At 39.4% G+C, this 22,993-nt stretch overlaps 1 protein-coding gene across 2 annotated transcripts in view; it reads right to left on the minus strand.

Annotated features, from left to right (window-relative positions):
• DPP10 (dipeptidyl peptidase like 10) overlaps nt 1-22,147 on the minus strand; it is a 722,439-nt gene extending 700,292 nt beyond the window's left edge. The window contains exon 1 of one of the 2 annotated variants that reach the window (XM_024569627.4): nt 21,980-22,147. In XM_024569627.4, the coding sequence (XP_024425395.1) occupies nt 21,980-22,051 (72 nt within the window). In that variant the 5' untranslated portion in view covers nt 22,052-22,147. Of the gene's footprint in view, nt 1-21,740; nt 21,899-21,979 lie in introns of those variants that run through there. The other variant, XM_053918597.1, reaches the window with a different exon arrangement.
• Between the last annotated feature and the right edge of the window lie 846 nt (nt 22,148-22,993).

The raw sequence follows: 22,993 nt of genomic DNA on the forward strand, positions 1-22,993 counted from the left end.
TCATTTACAGTGATGATATAATCCTAAAAATAAAAATATCAGGCAATTCTATTTTCATACAATAACATTTCATTATTTTATGAACATAAGAAAGACTGCTATAATAAGGTTTTTCTCAAGCAATGATGAAACTTGGCAGTGAAGTATCCTTTAAGGTTTTCAGTATCCTCTTTGACTTTTATATTATGCACTACTAAAAACAGGTATTTATTTTTCTTAGCTATGCTTAGCAAAATACTATTATTTAAGATAACAATAGCTTCTACTAGATGATTATTGTTTCACTGCAATTACTCTAGGCAAGCTGCTGTCACCAGTCACAATTCAGAAATCCCAACAATATGTGAGGTTGCAAATGTTTACATTAGGATAGCTACCTCTTGTACAAATGCTTCAAGTGTACTGGGCAAAGAGATAAATAGCTGCCTTTCTTGTCTAACATTTATCAATACACAACTACTTCAAAGACCAATATTGGCCTGGGCTATTAATTACAGTTGGCTTGGCTTTGCCAGTTCCAGCTCTCCCATGTATGACCTCTGCACAGTTGTGATAAATGGAAACATTTCTCCAGGGCAGCATCCAAAGAGACTTGACAAGAGTAGCAATCTCTTTAAGGGATTGCTGCTGCCATCATCTTGTAAAAGTCCAAGAAACAGGTGCTCATGAAACCTTTATCTCCTTTGACCCTTTGAAACTTTCCTGTTCTTCTACCCTAACCAGTGCAGGCTAAGCATAGGCAGCTCAGGTGCAGTTAACCCTCATTAGGCAGCACAGAATACCTGCCAACAAACTATATCATGGTTAAAAACAATACAGCCAAAGCTCACATCATTCAGATGACTGGACATGAATTTAAAGTACTGTGTCCTTTTTGATCTATGATGCCCCTTAGGACAGTTGCTACTACCCTTGGGACCATTACTCTTCTTGGGTTTTATAGACTTCTTTGCAATTGTTTATTCAGAAAAGTAATTGAGTTGTCTATTCCTTCCCCTGCCTCAAGTCCAAAGACATTGAATAGATTTGAAGTTAAAACTAAGGTCATGATACTCTCCCCATCAGTTTAGCTTATGCTCATCACTCCCTGGTCCCACAGGAAGTCTCCAGCTGACATTACTCCATAGGCCATGTAAGAGACTCACAGGAGACACAGTCCCCACCAAGCCTAGTACCTTTGGATTCTGTTTCTCTCCTGTTTGCTCTTCCAACTTTCTTCTTGTTTTAGTGTATTTTATTGATTATGATATTACAGTTTTCCCAATTTATCCCCCTTTACCCCACCTCCACCATGCACCCCCCAACCGTCCAGAATCTCCCCCTTAGTTCATGTCCATGGGTTGTACTATAAATTCTTTGAGTTCTGTTTCCTATACCATTTTTGATCTCTCCCCATCTAATTATGCCTACCAATTATGCTTCTTCTTCCTTGTAATTTCCCCCCCATTCCTCCCCTCCCCCTCCCCACTGAAAATCCTCCATGTGACGTCCATTTCTCTGATTCTGTTCCTGTTCTAGTTGTTTGCATAGTTTTTGTTGTTTTTGTTTCTTTTATTTAGGTTCATTTGTTGATAGTTGTGAGTTTGTTTTCATTTTACTGTTCATACTTCTGATCTTCCTTTTCTCATATAAGTCCCTTTAACATTTCATATAATAAGGGTTTGGTAATGATGAACTCCTTTAACTTGACCTTATCTGGGAAGCACTTTATCTGCCCTCCCATTCTAAATGATAGCTTTGCTGGATAGAGTGATCTTGGATGTAGGTCCTTGCCTTTCATGACTTCAAATACTTCTTTCCAGCCCTTCTTGCCTGTAAGGTTTCTGTTGAGAAATCAGCTGATAGTCTTCTGGGAACTCCTTTGTAGGTAACTGTTTCCTTTCCTCTTGCTGCTTTTAAGATTCTCTCTTTGTCTTAATGATCATGAGCCTTTGTGTGTTCTTCTTTGGGTCCGATTTCTTTGGGACTCTCTGGGCTTCTTGGACTTCCTGGAAGTCTATTTCCTTTGCAGATTGGGGAAGTTTTCCTTCATTATTTATTCAAATATGCTTCGGTTTCTTGCTGCTCTTCTTCTCCTTCTTGCACCCCTATAATTCGGATATTGGAACATTTCCAGTTGTCCCAGATGTTCAAAAGTCTCTCTTCATTTTTTGAATTCTTGTTTCTTCATTCTGTTCTGGTTGGATGTTTATTTCTTCCTTTTGTTCCAAATCATTGATTTGAGTCCTGGTTTCCTTCCTGTTACTCTTGGTTCCCTGCATAATTTACTTTATTTCATTTTGGTTAACTTTTGCTTGTTCTTTCATTCTTTGACCAACCAAGCTCAATAAGTTCTGTGAGCATTTTGATTACCAGGGCTTTAAATTCTCCATCAGATAGGTTGTCTATCTCCTCATCACTTAGTTCTCTGAGGTTTTGTTCTGTTCTTTCATTTGGGCCTTATTTCTTTGTTAGGGGCACCTGTTAAGTTGTAAGGGGGCGTGCTGCCTAGGTGTTCACCTGAGCAGGGCAACCCTCCTTACTGTGCTGAGGCACTGCCTGTGGGGGAGGGGACAGAAGGGGAACAGTGCAGCTCCCCTGCTCATCTCTAGCCCACTTTTCAATGAACTCTCGTGTGAGACTGGTAGTGTCTCCCACAGTGGCAACCGCAGTAGTCCACAGTCAACCCTGAGTCTGTTTCCCCTAAAGTCAGCCCTGCCCATGTAGCCTGCCACCTAACCACAGCTGGCCCTGTCTGCACAGTCCACCATCTTGCCTTGGGTTCTCCCCATCCACCACCTTACCAATCTGGTTTTTCTCTTTGATTGTTTCTTTAATTCTGTGGTTGTCGGAGCTCCATGCGGTTTGATTTTCTGGCACTTCTGGTTTTTTATTGATTTTAGATTGGTTGTTATCTTCCTTTTGGTTATGCGAGGAAGTGAAGGATTTCTATCTACACCTCCATCTTGGCCAGACCCTAACTTTCTTTAAAACCCATTTGATCTAGCTTTTGGAATTCTTGTCCTTATGCTGTGCATCAACTCACTCTAGATTTTGTTCTGTAAGATTATATGCCAAAAAGCTAAATATTCATTTTACCTGTCATAATTAATTCACCCAGGCTTTATCACCTCACCTTGCCTACCACCCATAAACTAATCCACAGACTGAGAACAATTTTATTTTATATATTTTTAAAGATTTTATGTATTTACTTTTAGATAGAGGGGAAGGGAAGGAGAAAGAAAAGGAGAGAATTATCAATGTGTGGTTGCCTCTTGTATGCCCCCTACTGGGGACCTGACCTGTAACCCAGGCATGTGCCCTGACTGGGAATCAAACTGGAAACACTTTGGTTTGCAGGTGGGCACTCAGTCCACTGAGCCACACCAGTCATGGCCCATTTTAAATACTAATCAACTTAACATAGGTTTTGATGCACCCTTCTCCAAAATGCTGGACTCCTTTTTATTTAAATTATTTCTACTACAAACACAAATTTATAAATATTTCTTTAAGTATCTTCATTGATAATTCAAATTTAACAAAGCCCTGTCTGAGATACAGCTATCCTCAACAGGTACAGTGATTTAAAAAGAGAACAGAAAACAGGCAATTAAAAAGTATGATGGAGCTGAGAAAAGGGACCTATGGGATTATGTTGGAGGGAACTTGGCCCAAACCACCAAGTTAGGAATGCTTAAAATGCTACACAGAACTTTATAGTCAAGTATCACAATCAATTTGGAATTATGGGATTTTTTTTCATAGAGTTTGGAATGTTAATAGAAGAATCCACCTCTAAAAAATGAAATACAATTCTTATGTGCCACTTTAGGGCACAATGAGACCATACGATAGCAGTAAATAATTCTCCTCTGTGTTCTTTTTTGTTTTGAGTAAGGGAAAGTAAGTTAAACTATGGTCAAAACTAGTTCTGCAGGACTTAGTTATCATACTAAGAGACATCTTCAAGTAAATTATTATTTTTTCCTTAGTTGATGTGTGTACATGTGTGTGAGTGCATATAAGTTTTCCATGTTCCAAAAAGAGCTGGTGACATGGTCCATGTGGTGTATGGCACACCAGTCTTCTGAGGTGGTAGAGCAAAGTTTACCACTTGGGACATCATCATGTCTACACACCCATCAACCATGAAAATGAGGGAAGATAGACGTATGGAGAAGCATTTTAAGCAGAGCAAACAATATGGAGGACTAGGGAGCACAAGAAAGGGACCTCCCATCACTCAGTTCATACAGCAGTCTTCATTCTGGGATGGCCCCCTACTCCCCCCTTAGTTAAAAATGTTCGCTTGACCCAAAGGGTAAATGAAGGAGAAAATTATCATCAATGGGGACATACATGGTGGACAGTGTTATCTATACTTTGTACTGCAGTCCACTCTAAAAGGTTGTATCACTGACAGCAGGGTACTTTCCATATACAGTTGATGTCTAAGAAGGGACAAGATCAATTTTAAAAGATGTCTCATAGAGAATATATTACATTCCTGAGAAACCCAAAGCTTTTTTTGAGATAATTTTCTCCCCATCTGAAAAAGCTGACTTTATGCAAAATCTTTGGAACCTCACCAACCCCAGCTTAGCAGTTCCTTCCAGCATGAGACGTGACCACATAAAATATTTCACAATAGCAGAATTCATTAAGTAACTATACCTTAGAATGAAAGTATCCATATAGCCATAATAACCAAATTCTGAGTACAATATTGCCCCTTCCTTCATAATGAATGTATACCTCCTCAGAAGTCTCAATCTATGTCTTCCTTCAATGGCACCAAATGACTCTGGGTGGCCATAATTTCCCTGAAGTTAAGAGTTTATTTAAAACATATTTTCAACTAAGCAATACATCAAATTTATTCCCCAAAAATTGCCTCATTACTATGCCTAGATAAAAGTGATTGTCTTATATCTATTTCTATTTTACAATAAAAATAAAAATTCTTCTCTGTTAAACATCATTGTATTTGAAGGACTATTTTCTGTCAATTATAACTTGCTTTCACTTTCCAAAGGGACATACATTCATGGAGTATAGCCAACAGCACCACTTTTATCCTTACAATATTTTCATCATCAAAAACACCTTGAAACTCTCCACATGCTCATTAGGGGAATATTTATACCCAGATATAGGTCTGCTGTTTTGCCTAATGTTGTTTGAGTCTGTGGTGGATTTGGATAATTAAAAATTCTTTACCACATGTTTTAAGCAGACAAGGACTCCCTTCTTCCTCCTTTTGTGATTAGGTCGAGTTATGTCTTGCTTTAGCCAATAAAATGTGGCAGAAGAGATATTCTGTAACTTCTAAGGTCGATTCCTAAGAGATCTGCAATTTTCCCCTGTTTTGAATGTTCCCTTTTGGAAGGCAAGTGCATGATACGAAGTCCTAAGAGTCATGTTATGAAGAAACCAACCTATCAGCGTGGATGGAGAGAGTGAAAGGCCATGTGAAGGAGAACCAAGGGACCCGACGTGAATGAAGACCTTCTGGCCTTTCAGCCTAGCTTAGCTACTACTGAATGCAGCTGAGTTAATGCACCACATAGAACAGAAGAGCTGCTGTGAAGCCCTGCCTGAATCCTGGCCAAGAAAATTATGAGAAAATAAAACAGTTGTTGTCTTAAGACATCAAGTTATGGAATAATGGGTTATGAAGTAATAGTTGAAACAGTCTACCTAAGATACTTTCTGAATAGCTGCAGGTTAGCATGATAATTTACCAGACTTCCCCTTGTGGCTTCTTAAAAGCAATGCAAACTGCTCATTTTAAGTATTTTTGCACAAAATCTGTGTTAAAATCATTTCTGAAGGTTCAGGATAAAAGGAACAGATGTGCCTTGCAAGGTCTTAGTGTAATGCAGTGTCACATTAAAACCTGGCTTTTAAATGTTCGTTATCCACAAGTCAAAACAAAGGTGAGGGTTTTTTTTTTTGTTAAGTGATACATATTTTTGGGAAAAATAAAAAGATTTTCACTTATTTCTTTATTTCCTCTGTCTCCTTAATTGAAAAGAAATAAAATGAGAGAAGGAATGAGGCAGGGAGGGAGGGAGGGAGGCAGAAAATTGTAATAAAGAGTGCCTGGAGCTACCCTTAGTCTTTCTAATGTAAACACTTACCTCTGCAAATATCAAGATGATAGGCAAGAATTTAGAAGAGATTTTTGAAGCATAAGCCTGAGTATGTGTGTGTATGTGTGTGCATATATATACCTATTTCTATTAACAGGATAATAAAGTTAGGTTTTGCTGGGGAAAACTTATAATTCATCCATTATGTCATGAGACTCAAATAGTATTGGAGAAAGGAAGGTTTGCAGCACTACGGCACACACGAGCATTGCAGGGGGGGAGGAGGAATCCTGACTTCCTGATCAAGTGCTCTGTCTCACAATCACTGCATTATCTGACCGTGGATTTCCACGTTAATTTGGGAAAGCAATAGCTCTAACCTAAGGGACACTGGATTAGAATACACAGGAGGGCTGATTTCTCCTGATAAAATCAAATAGTGCCTTCATTGGTGAATATGTAAGTATAAAGTTAAAACTCATTTTAAGTCATATTCATTATTTGTAATTAAAATCAGGAATTCTTCAGGTGTCATTTCATATACCTTTTCTAAGTCATCTGAAGACATCAAGTAAAAGAAATTATGAAAATTGCACTTGATTTCTATTAATGTACCCCCCTAACCTGTGTCTTCATTCTTCTCCTAATATCCCAAGTCAGACAGTGGTGGAATTCCAGATATATGCAGATATATACTCCATGATGGATGCGATGCGCTGTTTCTTGAGTGGCAGTCAGAAAACTGAGCGGCAACCAAAGGAAAACCTATGACATGTCTTAAATGAGACTGTGTGGGATGCTGCACCATCTCTCTCCGGCAGGCAGCTGTGACAGCACCAACTCCAGGGACAGCTACCATGAAACTGGATCTGAAACCTTATTTTGCTAGGTCCTGGAGAACAGCTTTTCACCTCCTTCTGTGCAATTACTCCATTTCATCTTCCCCACAAAAAGCCATCTGAAATTACCAAGTTGTTCTCTTCTGTCATTCAAAAACACCTGGACCAATTTGTGGAAAGGAGCCTGACAGGCAGAGTTGGCTGACTGGCTGCATTCCAGAATCTCACTGCTGGGGAATCAGACCTGACTCTGGGAACTCCATAGACAACTTTGATAAAATTGCTTAAGAATGTGGTTGTGACATCCAATGTAGGCCTAGACTGTACCATTTTTGTGAGGTTGGGAAGTTTAAGAAGGTTTTGAGAACTTGGAAATAAAACTTAATTATGACCACATATCCATCTTTTTCAGTTCCAGACTGAGGGCTTGTCTAATCAGCCCACACAAGCAACAGATTCTCCTTGGAGATTGTACCTTTCTTGGATGTATCATTTACAATTGACATAGGCCCACAGTCTGTAAAGTAGGATCTGAATTGAATAATATAGATATATTGCAAAAATGTTCTGTCTGCTATAAGAAATAACCTCAAAGGTTGAATGTTGGATATTCACCAGTTTATACCTAATTTTGAAAACACTGTATGCTGTTCCTGTCCTGATTACAAAAAGCTCCCTTCCTCGAGTGCTCTTTAAACAGAATCTACCATCTTGATGTTTGTAACTTGGCTAATAAGTTAAGTCCTTGACATATGTTCAGTATGTATCCATGTGAGAGCCAGGATATTTTATTTATAAACACATGATTTGATAGTCATCAGTGAGGTCTTACAGAACTTCAAATATGATCTGCAGCAGGTCTCCCTATTCTCTGCCACTTCCTTAGACAAATTAAAAACTTCAGGAAAGTTAGGCTTCACCCCAGCCATTACACATGGGAAAACTTGCTCCTTGATGATCCAGACAGGATCTACATAATAGTTCTAATCCTATTAAACCTACTGACAACAACAAAAATTAAAAACTAAACATAAAAGCAACAGAAACATCTTTTAAACCAGCTAGAACCTTCCCATTGTAACACTCAACCACCTTTTCTTTTTATAACATCAATATCGACGACGACAACAAAAATGGGTTTCCGTGAGCCCACTGAGTGAGGCTCCTTCTCCCAAACCCAACCCAGGGACAAAGAGCTCTGGTTTTCAATTCACCAAATTCAGTAGCTTTATAACCTGGAGTAAGGCAGCAGTTATCATTCTCAGATGTCTTATCAGTAAAGCAGTTGACTTAATCACCATAGTTATTTCTAAGTTCCTTTTTTTAACAAGTCTTTTAATAGTTCATTTTTTGTTTTATGTTTTCCATTAGTATTTATCCCCTAAAACCTCTTCCACCTCCACCCATACCCCTCTACCCCACTCCCCCGCAATCACCACACTATTGTCTCTGCACATGAGTTTGTTTTCTTTTTTGCAGGATCCCTCCACCCCCCAAATCTACCCCAAGAGCTGTCAGCCTGAAAAGAATTGCATCTTATAAAGGGCAAAACTGAAAGAAGATTAGATTCTATTGTTTAAATCTCTGTCGGAAAAAGGGAAACCATGCACATTACTAACAATCACCATCTACAGATTTTATGCTGGCAATTTGACCATTATTGCTGATGCTCAGGTCATTTAGTATGTGCCTCCCTACAACACATTCATAAGGATGGACATTTTATCCTTAAAATTTTAAATGGAAGTCAGCAGATGGGACTGTACAGCAGTTCCCTGTTATGATAACTACTTAATTTTTATCCCCTATATAACCTCTTGGTACTTTGTGACCTCTCTGAAGCACCTTGACCTTGTTACAGAGTGACTCACTTTGGAGTTTATGTAACAATTTTGGGCTTATGTCACATAACTTCAAAGCAGCAATTTTATATCATGATGCTTTTGTTCTGGGTTTTCCCTCAACTAAAATTGCCTTGTGTGACCAATAAGCAATGCAAAGCTGACATTTCAAGCCCAGGCAGCTAATCCTAGACTGTATTTACTTATTTTCAAATATTTGCACCATCTGTGATACTATATTATATATTTTTTTGGATTCCTCGTTTCAGCTCAAGGACTCTAGCTCTGAGTAGAAATGAAGCAGCACTCCAAATGCAGAATGTATTACATGCATGAGATGGAATTTAACTATGAGATGGGGAAAGAAAAATAACAAATTCAGAAAAAGCAAATTCATATTGAGTTTTCCACCTTCAAAATACAAACTCTGTTGATTTTCTGAATTTATAGGAAATATAAAAGCGGATGCCATATGCTTTCTTGATCAACCCCAATCCATATTTTTTTCTGGAGCCAGGATGATGTCATATAATCTCTGTATCAACAAAAATAAAAGCTCAATATTAAGGCCCTCTTAAATTTTTTTCAAAGTAACATAGAAAGGAGCTTTAAAGCTGATATTTCTAAAATCTGGGAACCTCTACATTCAGCAAAGTTTGTTTTCCCATCGCTTTACCCAATTCATATTAATAACAGAAAGAGAGAGAGGAAGGGAGGAAGAGAGGGAAGGAAAGAAGGAAGGGGGGAAGGGAGGAAGAAAGAAAAGAAGAATCACCATTTTCAGCAGCCCCTGGATAACAAACCTATCTCGTTACTAATGCTCACAATTCTTCAAGGCAAGTACCATCCCATTTCCAGACAGAGTATTAGATTCAGACGTCGAAAAACTTGCTCAGACTGAGGTTAGTTGAATAGAAAGCCCTATCTATCCACTAGAAAGAATATTGTATGACTCAAATTTTTTTCTTCTTGATTTATTTAGCATGTAAAAGTTTCACATATCTGATCCTGGATCTTGGTACTCTCACAAAATTATCACAGCATCTAGAAATAGTCTTACTTTCCAAGAAATTCAGTGAATCAAAAAAAGCCTGTTGTTTCTCTCAACTGTCCAAGGAAGATCTAATATTCACCTTCATGCTTTCCAAAGTCCCCAAGTGCATCTTTCCTTTCTTAAAAAGGGATCCATCCACTAGCCCATGGACTACTGAACTGTGATTTCAAATGATGATGTAGAGATCAATGGCTGCTCATTCCTGCTGAGGGGAAGGATGGGGGCTGCTCATGGATGGTGGGATGTGCTATCACTTCCTTGCAGCAGCGGACTCAAGGTTTACTTTCAGAACGGCTTCATGGCTCTCAGGTTGGCATCTTGTCATGGCAAGTTAGAGAGGAAGCACAAGTGGTTCAATAAAGGCTTGTGGCCAAAGGTGCCAAAAATCTACGGACCACTGGCCTAGAACCAGTGCATCACGAAGGAGAAACCAATAAATGTCAAGTGAGTTTTGCCTGCAGATTCAAAGCTCTTAAGAATATAAATGTTTTTAAAAGTTACTCTAATGTCAAGTGTTAAGGAAGGCAGATGAGCCACCAAGACACCAACAAAGGCTCCATATCGACGGCTGAACCTGTCAGCAAGACACACAGGAAATAGCCATAAGTAAAGAGACAAATGCATTAGATTTAACAATTTCTAAGAATGTTATCATCATCCATGGCTGAAGGAAGCATTTGAAAGACAAGGTCACTGTGAACATCACAACAGTCTAAATGTCAGGGACTCAATCTTGGACAGAGACCAGACTTCAGAAATGTAAAGAGATAAAAGGAACTATATTCGGATTTGAAGGAGAAATAGAGGCAAGGGAGACCAAGGAACCAGAAGACCCATCCTGTAACACAGCATTGCTGAATCTGTGAGCAAATAGACACTTTCAAGAAGTGGTAGGTACAGAAGAACCTCTCATAGCACCCCTGAGGCACTAAGGTTGGGCAAACCTCATTTTAGAATAATTGTAAGCAACCTCCATCCATGTGAATGATAGTGGGTCTCTCCCATAGCAACTCTAGGTTCAGTTCACACCCACCTATCACTGTTGATACGATTGCCAAGAAATGGAATACATGTATTTCCTAGTATCAGAATAAAGGAATAGCTCTGAAAAAAGGAGATATTGGATATAGCTTCAAAATATGTGTTTCTTGGAACACTTATGTTTTATAGTAGTCTGAAAAGAAAAAAACAAAAAACAAAAACCGTATGATTTCACTTATATGTGGAATCTAAAGGACAAAATAAATAAACAAAAGTAGATGCATATATACAGAGAACAGACTGATGGTTGCCAGAGGGGATGAGGGTTGGGAAACTGGGTGAAAAAGGTGAAGGGATTAGGAAGTACAGTCTGGTAGTCACAAACTCGTCACAGCGATGCAAAGTACAGCCTAGAGGAGATGATCAATACTATCGTCGTAACTATGTATGGTGTCAGATGGGTACGTGAGAGAAATATCAGGGCACCACTCTGTAAAGTATATGATTGTCTAACCACCATGCTGTAAACCTGAAACTAACCAAAATAATACTGAATGCAAACTGAAAATTTAAAAAAAGACCAAAACTAGTGAAAATGTATAGTCTTTCCCTTTAAGTCCCTAAAAGCTGATAAAATAGACAGAAAATCTACTCACAAATTAGGATTCTAGAAAATGTAAATCATGTATTAATCTAGCCAAATTATGGACTTCTATATTTGAGAAATTCTTCATAAATTTCAGACTTTTCCTCTTGAAAAGGTGATTTAGACCTCTTTTCAAAAGATGTCTTGATTTCTAACCTCTGATTTTGTGTCTAAGAGAGAATTGTCATGCAAGTTTGTGAAACATTGGTTTAAAAAGTTGCTTCATTAAAAAAAAACTTTCTAGTACTTGTTTCAAAACATGTGAATGGAAAAAAAAATATGGCCATGTCTTGCATTCATTAACTCATTAAAACATTTCACAGGGGTGAGATGTGATTAATGGAAGTACCAATATCTGAGTTTCATTTACTCCATCCCCCTTGCCAAAAGGAAATCCAAGTACCAGTAAGAGGAAAGATCTACTTTCACCCTGTACAAGGATTATTAATGCAACTTCAAGTGGCCTCTCTGGTCCATCATTTGAAAATAAATCGCAAGAGAGCCTGCCATTCAAGTTTTCAATTGTATAATTCAGATTTGTCATATTTATGTTTTCCAAACACAGACTTCCAGAGGGAATAAGAAATTGAATCTTCATTCAGATCTCAAACAGGGGGTGGGGATAAAGATAATAAAAATGGCTTTTTTCCTCACTTTTCTTCATTTTCTCCCTTGTAACCTGATACATGAGGTTTTGTATTGACCTGAGAAAACCAGTAAGTATGATAAGTTACAATAATGTTAAAGTCAGATAATATACAGCTTGGCTTGGCTCTGCTCTCCGAGACATAAATAAGTTTTGATTTGACATTTAACTAACTTCTGGTAAAATGCAACTCAACATATCATAAGCTCCAATATGCAAATAATTTCTAAGTCACTCATTTATGGAAACCAAACTTCCAGAAAGAGAATGTTAAACCATGAACACTTCAAAGAAGATGTTAAGTCTTTTGGAAAAAATAGGTATCTAAAAATACAAAAATCAGTCAAGTTGTTAAAAATTTATGTTTACCTGATGCCCTATAATAATCCAATTGTGAAATACTCAGTATGTTTAGGTCACATCTGGTATGTGTACATTTGGGTTGTATTAGCAGGGAAACTGAATGAATTATAAAACCAATGAGAATATCAACCATGGAGACTTACCACCATTTTAAGTTTATAGTCTTACCTAGATATTTTAAATCTAGTATATCAAATATCTGTTAGCACTATTAAACATTTAGAAAACTTTACCACTATTTCAATGATAATCATTATTGATTATATCTTGACTTCACTGTTTACTTCTTGCTACATGTTTTATCTCAGAAAGCAAAATTTAGACTTTATTTTTGCTAATGAGTAGACCAAGTGCTCTGCATTCATGCTCTTTCATTTTTCTTACTCTCTCACCTTGTCTCATGCCAAGAGATGGATGGTGATATTTTAGGCCAGAAGTATCATTTGGAATAACTTAAGCATGCCCTCTTCATTCCATTCTTCCGTTCTGTGTATCTTATTAAGATTTTTACAAATGAACACTTAATTCACATTATCCTAGATATGACCTCCTCAAACTATAAAATGTACATAATTTACATGCCTTTTGCTCTTACTGCCTAGAGTTTATAGTACACTGGCGGTGTTGACAGGTATTCTCTACATTTTGAAATACATATACATGTATGTGTATGTATACCTATGTACGTACATGTGTATATGTACATATGAGGTCTGTCTGGGAAAAATCCAGCCATTGTTACCATAACGAGGACAGTTGGGGAGACACTGATGTAACCTGGCACCAAGGAGAGTGGACTGAAATGCACAGGTGTGAACACTGACAACTTCACTGTACTAGTAAATGGGAGTGGTAAATGCCACTGAGTGAGCACATGTACTGTGTGGCCATGTAATCAAAATGACTGAGCAAGTACAGCAACAAATCTGCATCACATTTTGCATTGAGCTTGGACATTCTTCCACATAAACTATCTGGATGATTGAGAAGGCCACAGCTATAGACAACTGATGATTAGGCAGCTTCATCAGGACAAGGCGCCTGCTCACGCATCATGTCTCCTGCAGAGCTTTTTGGCAAAACCTCAAATCACCCAGGTGACTCTCTAGCCTAGATTTGGCACCCTACAACTTCTGGCTTTTCCCAAATCTAAAATCACCTTTGAAAGAGACCAGATTTCAGACTGTTGATGAGATTTAGAAAAATACAACAGGGTAGCTGACAGCAAGTGAGAGAACTGTGTGAGGTCCCAAGGTGCCTACTTTGAAGGGGACTGAGGCATCATTGTCCTGTGTACAATGTTTCTTGTATCTTGTATCTTCTTCAATAAATGTCTCTATTTTTCCTATTATATGGCTGGATACCTTCTGGACAGACCTCATATATATGTATATAGGTATATACGAGTATATATGTGTATACATGCCCACACACATATACAGCATTGTAATTAATGTAAATATAAAATTACCCTCACAAAAGAATAAAATAATATCAAATGATTTAGAAGCATAGTAGCAATAGGAATAAAAATAGTAAGTTTTATCATGGACTAGGTGTTTTACAAATACACTCACATAGACTGTCTCTAACCCTTGCAACATTCTCACCATCCTCTTCCATTAAAGATGATGGAATGGTTTTAGAAGGGTTAACAGGGGTGTCCAGCCTGTGGCCCGCAGGCCACTTGTGGCTCAGGATGGCTATGAATGCGGTCCAACACAAAATCATAAATTCACTTAAAGCATTATGAGATTTTTTTTGTGATTACATACCTCAATGTTTTTAATGTGTGGCCCAGGACAATTCCTTTTCTTCCAGTGTGACCCAGAGATGCCAAAAGTCTGGACACCCCTGGAAATAGTTTGCCCTTGATTATACAGTAAATGGTAGAAGAAGGATTCAGTCTGAAATCTGACTCTGCCCTCAACATACGCATCATGTTGCCTCTCCCCAAAATATAATTAAATCTGAAAATCCTTTTGTAATTCAAAAATATTTTAAAATATATTGTACTATCTATTCTGGTTAATTGAATAAGCATATTAGATAAAAGTTGGCTTTGAAAAGCTTATTCCCATATTGGCAATTTTCAAATGGTCTATAGCATGAGAAACTAAAAAAGAAAATGAAAAATCATGTTTTATTATGTAGAAGACATTAAGAATACTATTAACATCAATTACTAAACAGAAAAGTTCAAAATAAGATATTTATTTCATCAGTTTTTGATAAAAGCAAGGTTTCTCTATTTAGCCTGGCGTATATTTACCGTTAACATATTGGTATGCCTCAAACCCTGAGGCTGAGGACACCTTAAGAAAAATGAGACTATAGCAGATCTCCTTAAGAACTTGCTTTACAGCTTTCTCTACCATCCTGGGATTAACAAGCATTCCTTACATTAATTCTTAATAAATAGGAACTTCTATCAGGTAGAGGGGAAGACAGAAGGAACAGGTGCTGTCTAGATACAGAAAAACTGGTTATTACCAAAAAGCTTTTGGATCACATCAATACACTCTTTATAACAACAGTGTGATGAAAATAATCAATACGGAGCTGTAGGACTTTCAAGGCAGCAGCATATACTACAGCAGAAACGCTTCAAACTTTATGTAACAGCGTGTTCATGAAAACATTTACATTCCCTCCATCATTTATTTGCCCTTTTTGGAACTTTTACAGGTCTGCAGACAGGAAAATTTCCAAACTTACTTCACTGATATATGTCTTAGTGTATGCCCCTACTGTAATATTTTGGTAATACATAAACTTGATAAAAATACATAAAATGTCACTCAGCAGCTATGAAAATATATGGAGGCTCTACAGTGGATAAAATGCTAAAGACAGCATCACATGGCACAGAGTAATTGTTTGTGAAAGGAAGTATCGGTCTGTGCGGCAAACTTCATTGTTGCCTTATTTTAAGAAATTGCCACAGCTACCCTAACCTTCAGCCACCGCCACCCTAGTCAATGAGCAGCCATCAACCTCCGGGCAAGAGGATTCTGATGACCCGTGGGCAAAAAGGTTGTGGCTCACTGACAGCTCAGATGGTGGTTAGCATTTTTAACAATAAAGTATTTTTAATTAAGATACACATTTTAGGCATAATGCTATTGTACACTCAAAAGACTACAGTATAGTGTACATATAACTTTTGTGTTTACTGGGAAATCAAAATATTTGTGTGACTTGCTTCTTTGCAATATTCACTTTATTGTGGTGGTCTGGAACGGAACCCGTGATATTTCCAAGGTATGCACGTAGTTGGAATGAAATCAAGAAATGGTATTCATATTTGAATGTTGAATAGGAATAGCTATAGAAAACGTTGTGTGGAAAAAAAGGTGGTATGAATTTTGCTGAGCCCAAAGCTGGATCGCTCACCCCCACCCCCACCCCATGGTAGCAGGCACAGTCACCCTGGGGGTCCTGAGGGCTCCTTTGCTATGCACATTCTCCTGCCACACGGACTGAAATCTCACCTCCTGAGATGATCCTATAAATTACACCTCTCTTCTGCAGACAGTCTCCTCCTCCAAGCTGCTTACCTTATGAAGTGCATTATACTGAAAACATATGCAACATATTTGGCCACTAATTCACCTGTTAGTGAGAATTAGCCAATGTTTACTTTCAGCCTGGCCCCTTGCAGCATAGGGCAGTAAAGAAAGGGGTTTGCCCTGGCTGGTGTTGCTCAGTGGATGGAGCACTGACTGTCCTGCAGACCAAAAGGTTGCTGGTTCAATGCCTGGGTTTACATGCCTGGGCTGTGGGCCAGGTCCGCAGTGGGGGGTGTGAGAGAAGCAACAGATCGCTGTTTCTCTTACACATCATGTTTCTCTCCCTCTCTCTCCTTCCTTTCCCCTCTCTCTAAAAATAAATAAAATCTTAAAGGAAAAGGAATGGGTTTGGACTGAATGGAAGTAAAGATGTAACAAAATATTCTAAAGTTTGCACATCTGCAAAATCAGGTCTAATGTCCAAACCAAATGATACATATTATATCATTAATATATTTTTATATGCAAGAACACAAATATGTATACTGTACAATGCAACATTCTATAAAATGTTAAAATAATACACCACCTGTAGGTGTCTCAATGATCCTCTAAGCTTTTTAGTTTTCCTCTCTCTCTAGGCTACTATTCCTATACTATGGATTTAAGAGCGCACTTGGTATGAGACATGCATTATTCAAAACCATTTCCAGAGCATTTCGTTTAATCCGTACCACTTGTAAAAGATCTACAATCACCTCCATTTACAGATGAAATATAGAAAATGAATTATCCTGACCAAGAAAACACAGTGATGACAGGTGGATCTGGGATATGAACTTGAATCTGTGGCTTCCAGGGCATAACCCAAAGACAATAGTAAACAATAATTTGTGGTTGATAGCACAAAAGTTCACAGTCCTAGTTGCAACATTCAAGTGTTGAGTATGCTACATAGTACACTGTAAATAAATTAACAATTGCCCATAAATACTAAGGCTTATAATAATATGTAACCATAAATGATTTTTTAAAAAACCCCAATTTTTAAGAGGTTTATTTTTACTCAGACTGGGAGAAATTTGGTGTCAGTGTTCTGTTTCCAATGTAATGTACTTCATAAGATAATATAGCATTAATATTTAATGATACAATTTTCTTTAACTTGTTTTTATATAATTTGATCTTTCTTAAATGTGCAATTTGCTCAGTTTATGAGATAAACATATAGAGATTAGAAGCATATAAGCAAGGGATGTTCCATGGTATGTTCTAAACTCAGTATATTAAATGCCATATATATGAAGATATAATGTGTGTATACACCCACACACACATATAATGAAGTTAAGGGTTAGTAGAGAATGCATAATATCTCCTAAGTCATAAGGACTTCTGCATTTTGCCTACAGCCAATCTAAATGATCCTTTATAATCATATCAGATAGAACTCTCTCAGTAATTAGAAACCATATATATTTTATGTTGAACACTTAGAAGAAAAGTAATGAATATTCTATTAAATAAAGATTTTTAACATGATTTCTAAGAGTTATTTTTGAAGTTCTGTGATAAAAACAAGTTTATATACTAAATGATGGCATGTTTATATATTAATCAGGGAAACATGAAATAATAACTTTTTGGTAAGGTTTTATTAAGTACATATTTGACATTTCAATCAGATTTGCTAGACCAAAGTTGAAGTAAAATTACTGAATCCTAATTTCTGTATAGAAACATTTATGTTAATATTACTTAAAGGTCAAAAGTACAATAAAAAAGGCATTTTATACATTACATATTTAATCACAATTTTTCCCATGAATTATTTGATCAAGAGGCTGCTACATGTTCAATTGTGATTGGTTTGCTACCAGAATAATTTAAAGAAAAATGCATAACTAACACTATCTTTGCAACATAAATAGTTGCTTATAAAATATATTTTTTTAGTTATATTTCAGAAAGTAGGGTGGGTTTTTCTTTATTAGTTTATTAATTTATTTTTGTTTTGTTTCTGGTTTTGTTTGGTTTGGCTTGGGTTTTGGAGCTGAAAGGACAAACATTTCAGGAAATATTTTTACCCACTGGATTCAGCAGAAGGGTGCCACCTGGTGGAAATGTGGGCAAATTCTAAACCAAATCTGAATATAAGTTGTACTCATTCAACAAACCTTGAAAGTCTCATCGTTATGAAAGGCAAATGAGTGTACAAACATATTTATAAAAAACAAGCTCCTAGGCATTCATCAAGATCTATGTGATTCTTTTTATATTATTGCTATCAAAAGAAAAATTGTTAACTTTAAAATTCTGAGAGCTATTATTATTTGTTAAAGCTTTAAAACAAATTCTTCATCCACTTTACATTCAAGGTAAATCTGTATGCACAAACACTGTTTGCAATTGTTTTGCATTATTTTAATAGAAATGTGTTGAATTATGGTTTTGTAAAAATTAGAAAGTAGGGCTTTAGACTTAAATAAACTTATTTTTGAATTTATTTTACTTAAATGTCACAGACTAAGACTAAGTCTCATCGCCACCACTTGTGAAGACAAGCTTGATCAAATTGCTCAGTTCATTTGGTCCCCTGTATTCTCTAAAATGGAATAATAATAGGACCTACTTTAAAAAGTTGCTTTGAAGATCAAGTACAAAAATGCATTCAATAAATGTTACCTTGCCAGCCTGAATGACAGAACTCTGCATATGGCAAGCATTTTTAAAATGTGAGTTAAAAAAGTAAGTTACTGGCCCTGGCTGGTGTGACCCAGTGGATTGAGTGCCAGCCTGCGAACCAAAGATCACAGTTCAACTCCCAGTCAGGGCACATATATGGGTTGCAGGCCAGGTCCCCAGTAGGGGACACACAGGAGGCAACCACACATTGATATTCTCTCCCTCTCTTTCTCCCTCACTTCCCTTCTCTCTAAAAATAAATAAAAAATAAAATCTTTTAAACAAAAGTTACAACTAGCAACTCACGATTTTGGGTGCCTCGGTGTAATGGGATATTGAGCAGGTTAAGTAGGAATTACTGTATCTAACCTTATCAGTGCATTTATTTTTTGACATTTGTAAATGTGAAATGTCATGAAAACAACAAAATTGAAGTAAACATTTATTTTAATCAATGAAGCTTTAAAGAAAATGCTACTAAGATGATAAAAATATTTCCAATGATTCAGAATATTAATAAAAGTATACAATCCCTGCTATTCTTGTTGCTGCTGCTCCTGGGGAAGGGGTGCCTCCCATGGCGCCCTGTGCCAGAGGACAGTAACAGGTAAGACAGAACAGGAAGGTCGAGCTCTCTAAAGAACCGAAACAACAGCCAATTTAAATATATGGTCCTAACCATTTCAAGCAGACAGAAGACTAAGTAAGGCCTTCTATTGTGCTATAAGTGAAAATAGGTGTCTAATATCCTCAGGACAAGGCGTTTTAGAGGTTTTATTAAAATCTCTGCCTTGGAAAACAAACAAAAAAAACCTTTATGGCAGCATTCAAAAGCTTGAATCACTCAAAATCAATACACAGTGAGTGATTAGCTGGAACACGTCCCCTAGTAACCGTTAAGTAGGACTTCATAAAGCTACATTTTTATTTAAATTCTGAATACGTTTTTCAGAAATATCACAGAAGCCTGAATAATCAGTCATGTCTATGTGGAAGTGTTATATCTAGTACCACATGGGAGTTGTGTGACAATTGCAAAATTAGACCACAATGACTAATACTGTTAATAAAAACTTAGTAATCTTACAGCAAGTACTTTAAGCATTCACAGCAATTGTCCACATTATCTGGCTACTGTTTTACATATATGTCACACTTTAAACAAAGACTTTACGAGATACAAGTATTTCCTGGGAGTGCTTGGAAACCCCCAACGAGATGCTGCCATGAACATTAGTCTGACTTTGCTTCTCCTCGCAAAATTAATCTCCTTCATTTTAATTCAAGCATAATATGCATACCACTGACATTTTAAAATCACATAAATACTCAGAAAAGGACTTTAAAAACTCAATTAAAACAGGAGTACTACAAATGGCCACTCCCTGAATATTTGAAATATGCGTGCTAACAAGAAAAATGAATTTAAGCTTGAATGTGAAGTATCAGATTAGACCTGACAAAAGGTTTTGCTCTGCACTATTTACACCTACATGTTCAGCTTCCCTCTGCACTGCAAGGCTGCTTCTTCCCCACCTCCACCAACACTGAACTGTTTGCAGCCCCTCAAGTAGCCAGCTGGTGTCACAGGTTAGTGAGCAAAGATTTCTTGTGGGGACTCTCACCTGACTAATCATTCTTATTGGTAGCATCATTCCTAGAGCAATAGAGAAGCTCAGTGATGTGTTAATGAAATTTAGGGGCTGAAAGAGGATGTTAAATCCCTGCTCCTCTCCTGAAATGATTTTTATAATCTGCTCACCAGTTGCTACCTTGTAGTGTGTGTTGGAGGGAGCAGGGAAATGAGATGTAAGGGGAAGAGAGATATAATATAATATAAGCGTTTTAATTCTTTCATACTTATGAAAGGGAGCAAAGAGGATGGTTTAAGAAAACAACTTCTTTGTAAAAACTATAACATTCACCCCAGGAAACTAGCCCCCCTGGGAGGGGGCTTTAAGGCTTTGAGTAATACCACCTGGGTGAAACACAGGAAGGAACTGAGAAGGGGAGGGAAACGGAGAAGAGAGAAATCACTAACCAGGAGAGATGACCAAGACTAGAATATGAGTAACAGCAGCCCCAGAATCACCTCCTCTGCCTCAGGGCCACTCCTGGGCGATTTAAACAGCTCCCTTCACTTGCTCCTCAGTGCTGACAATATGCAAAGGGTAGAACCGCTCCTGGAGCCCAGCTGCTTGCAGCCCCCTCACCCCACTTCTAGCAATTAGCTGGGAGAGTCTCTGCCGGAAACGTCGGGTAGCCTCCAACAGTGCACTCGGGGCAGACGGCCCATCCTGTACCCCAGCGCCTCTGTGCTCCAGCTTTGTGGTTATCCGCTGACATAACTAAGTGTAGCCTTCTCAGCTCACAGTTTCTAATTGATGTAAACGTGACAGCCACTGGAGCCAAGGCATCACACCCTCCCTTCTCCCAGACAAGACACCTTAGCGCTCCAGACCCTACAACTTTGGAAAAAAGCGACAGCGGACTCACCACTCACCCCAACCCAGGGCCAGAGACGCGATGGAGATCCACCATATGGTTATGCTACAGATCCGTAAAGACTGAAACAAAAAAGGGGGTGGCCAGTGCAGAAAGACGTTGAGGGGCCAGAAACGATCCTCAGCTAGCACAGGGCACCTCATTTCTGTAAACACAATACATCTGGACCCAACAAATCACCAAAGCCAGTGTCTTCCCAGCTCCCCACAATAATTGTCTTTTTGCTCCCAATCTCCGCTCCACTCGGAGGACTACAGATTACCTGATATATCCTCTTCCCCCATTTAGCCTTCTGTCCCGGCCTCCTCAAAAGAAAAAGAAAAAAAAAAAAAAAAAGAGAGAGAGAGAGAGAGACGAAAGGAAAAACTCTACCGGCCTAAAGGTCATTTGCCTCCTCGGGTAGCTTTGGCCAGAGCTCCTCTCAGCTACAGAGGCTCGAACCCTGCAAGTGAACACCCCCAGGAGCGCACTAATTCCTCCAGTGTGCGTTACTAGGAGCCAAGACACCCCCTTTCTTTGGCCACGGCTATCTCTCCCGCCCTCAGTGATCTGCCCGCCGGGGGTCCCTGGGCCATCCCCAGCCTTTACCTCTCTGCCCCCTTCCCCGCGGCTCTCCACCGTGCGCATCCTCTCGCCCGGCCCTGGAGCGCACTCGGAAGCTCTAACTTCCTGCAGAGTCCATGAACAGCGAAGGAGAGCTTGGAACTGGGGCCGAGGGGGAGGGTGGGGAGAGGGAGGCGTGGGAGACGAGCGAGGGAGGAGGGGCGGGGGGAGCGCAGACCAGAGCCTCCCTTCCCTGGAGGGCCTGGCCGCAGCTGCCAACTCACCTGGTCCGCCGGCTGCGCCTGGCTCGCCCTGGCCCCAGTAGTGGGCTGCTGCTCTTGCTTCATGGCTGTCATCGCCGGCGGCCCGCGTTGGCGCTCACTTCCTCGCGGGCACTTCAGACTCGGGGACTGTCACTTGGCAGCGATAGCATTTCACAGGCGCCCGAAGCTCTCCGAATTGGTGGAAGGGAAAGAGGCAGCGACGGGGTGGGGGGAGGGGAGCTAGGGAGGGGAAGGCGAGCTGCACTAGGCAGGCTCCTCTTTGCAGGATCCCTCCTTTGGCTACCGCAGACCCTTTAACTCCCCACTCTCCCCGCCCCCCACCACCACAAAGCTTGGAAAGCCTCGGAGACCAGACACCACCAAGTACCAAGTTAGTGGAGCGGCGAGCGGCCGGCAAGCAGCACCTGACCGCGCTCGAGCGACGTCGCGCGGCGCCAGAGGTGCCCGGCTCGCATTCTACCGCAGTCTGCGCCCCCCGCCCGCCCCCGGGCTCCCCGCGCCGAGCTCAGCAAGCAAGGTGGAGCAGCAGGGCATCGCGCTCCAGCATCTCCTGAGCAACCGCTACGCAAGAGAGAGCCCAGCGCAGCGCGCGAGCTCCCCACAGTTGTGGCAAAGACTGCGGGGCTCCGCGGGGCTCCGCGAGCCCCTAACTGCCCCCCCGCCCCCCGCGGGCTCCTGCTAAAACCCGGAAAATAGGAGTGCGCCCATGCAAAGCCGTCTGTGGCTCCAGCGCTCCCAGAAGGCAGCGGGCCGCAGGGAATAGGGGACCCAGAGCCCCACGGAAGCCACCAGCATCTGTCTGGACTTCAAGAAGTTGTTCCAGTTTTTGACCTAAGGCTCTGTGCCTCCTGATTCGGGCAGTGGACAGCCTGCAGCCCGGATTTCTTGCTGCCTGCCTGCCTGATGCCAGTGGAAATCTGGAAAGGTTGATTTGGAACAGTAATTAGTAATGATATTCCGAAACTTACTTTATTCGTCTTTTTTCATGGACACATAGGAAGACCTTCAAATTTT

The sequence above is a fragment of the Desmodus rotundus genome, chromosome 2 (genome assembly GCF_022682495.2).
Source record: "Desmodus rotundus isolate HL8 chromosome 2, HLdesRot8A.1, whole genome shotgun sequence".
NCBI classification, from domain to species: domain Eukaryota; kingdom Metazoa; phylum Chordata; class Mammalia; order Chiroptera; family Phyllostomidae; genus Desmodus; species Desmodus rotundus.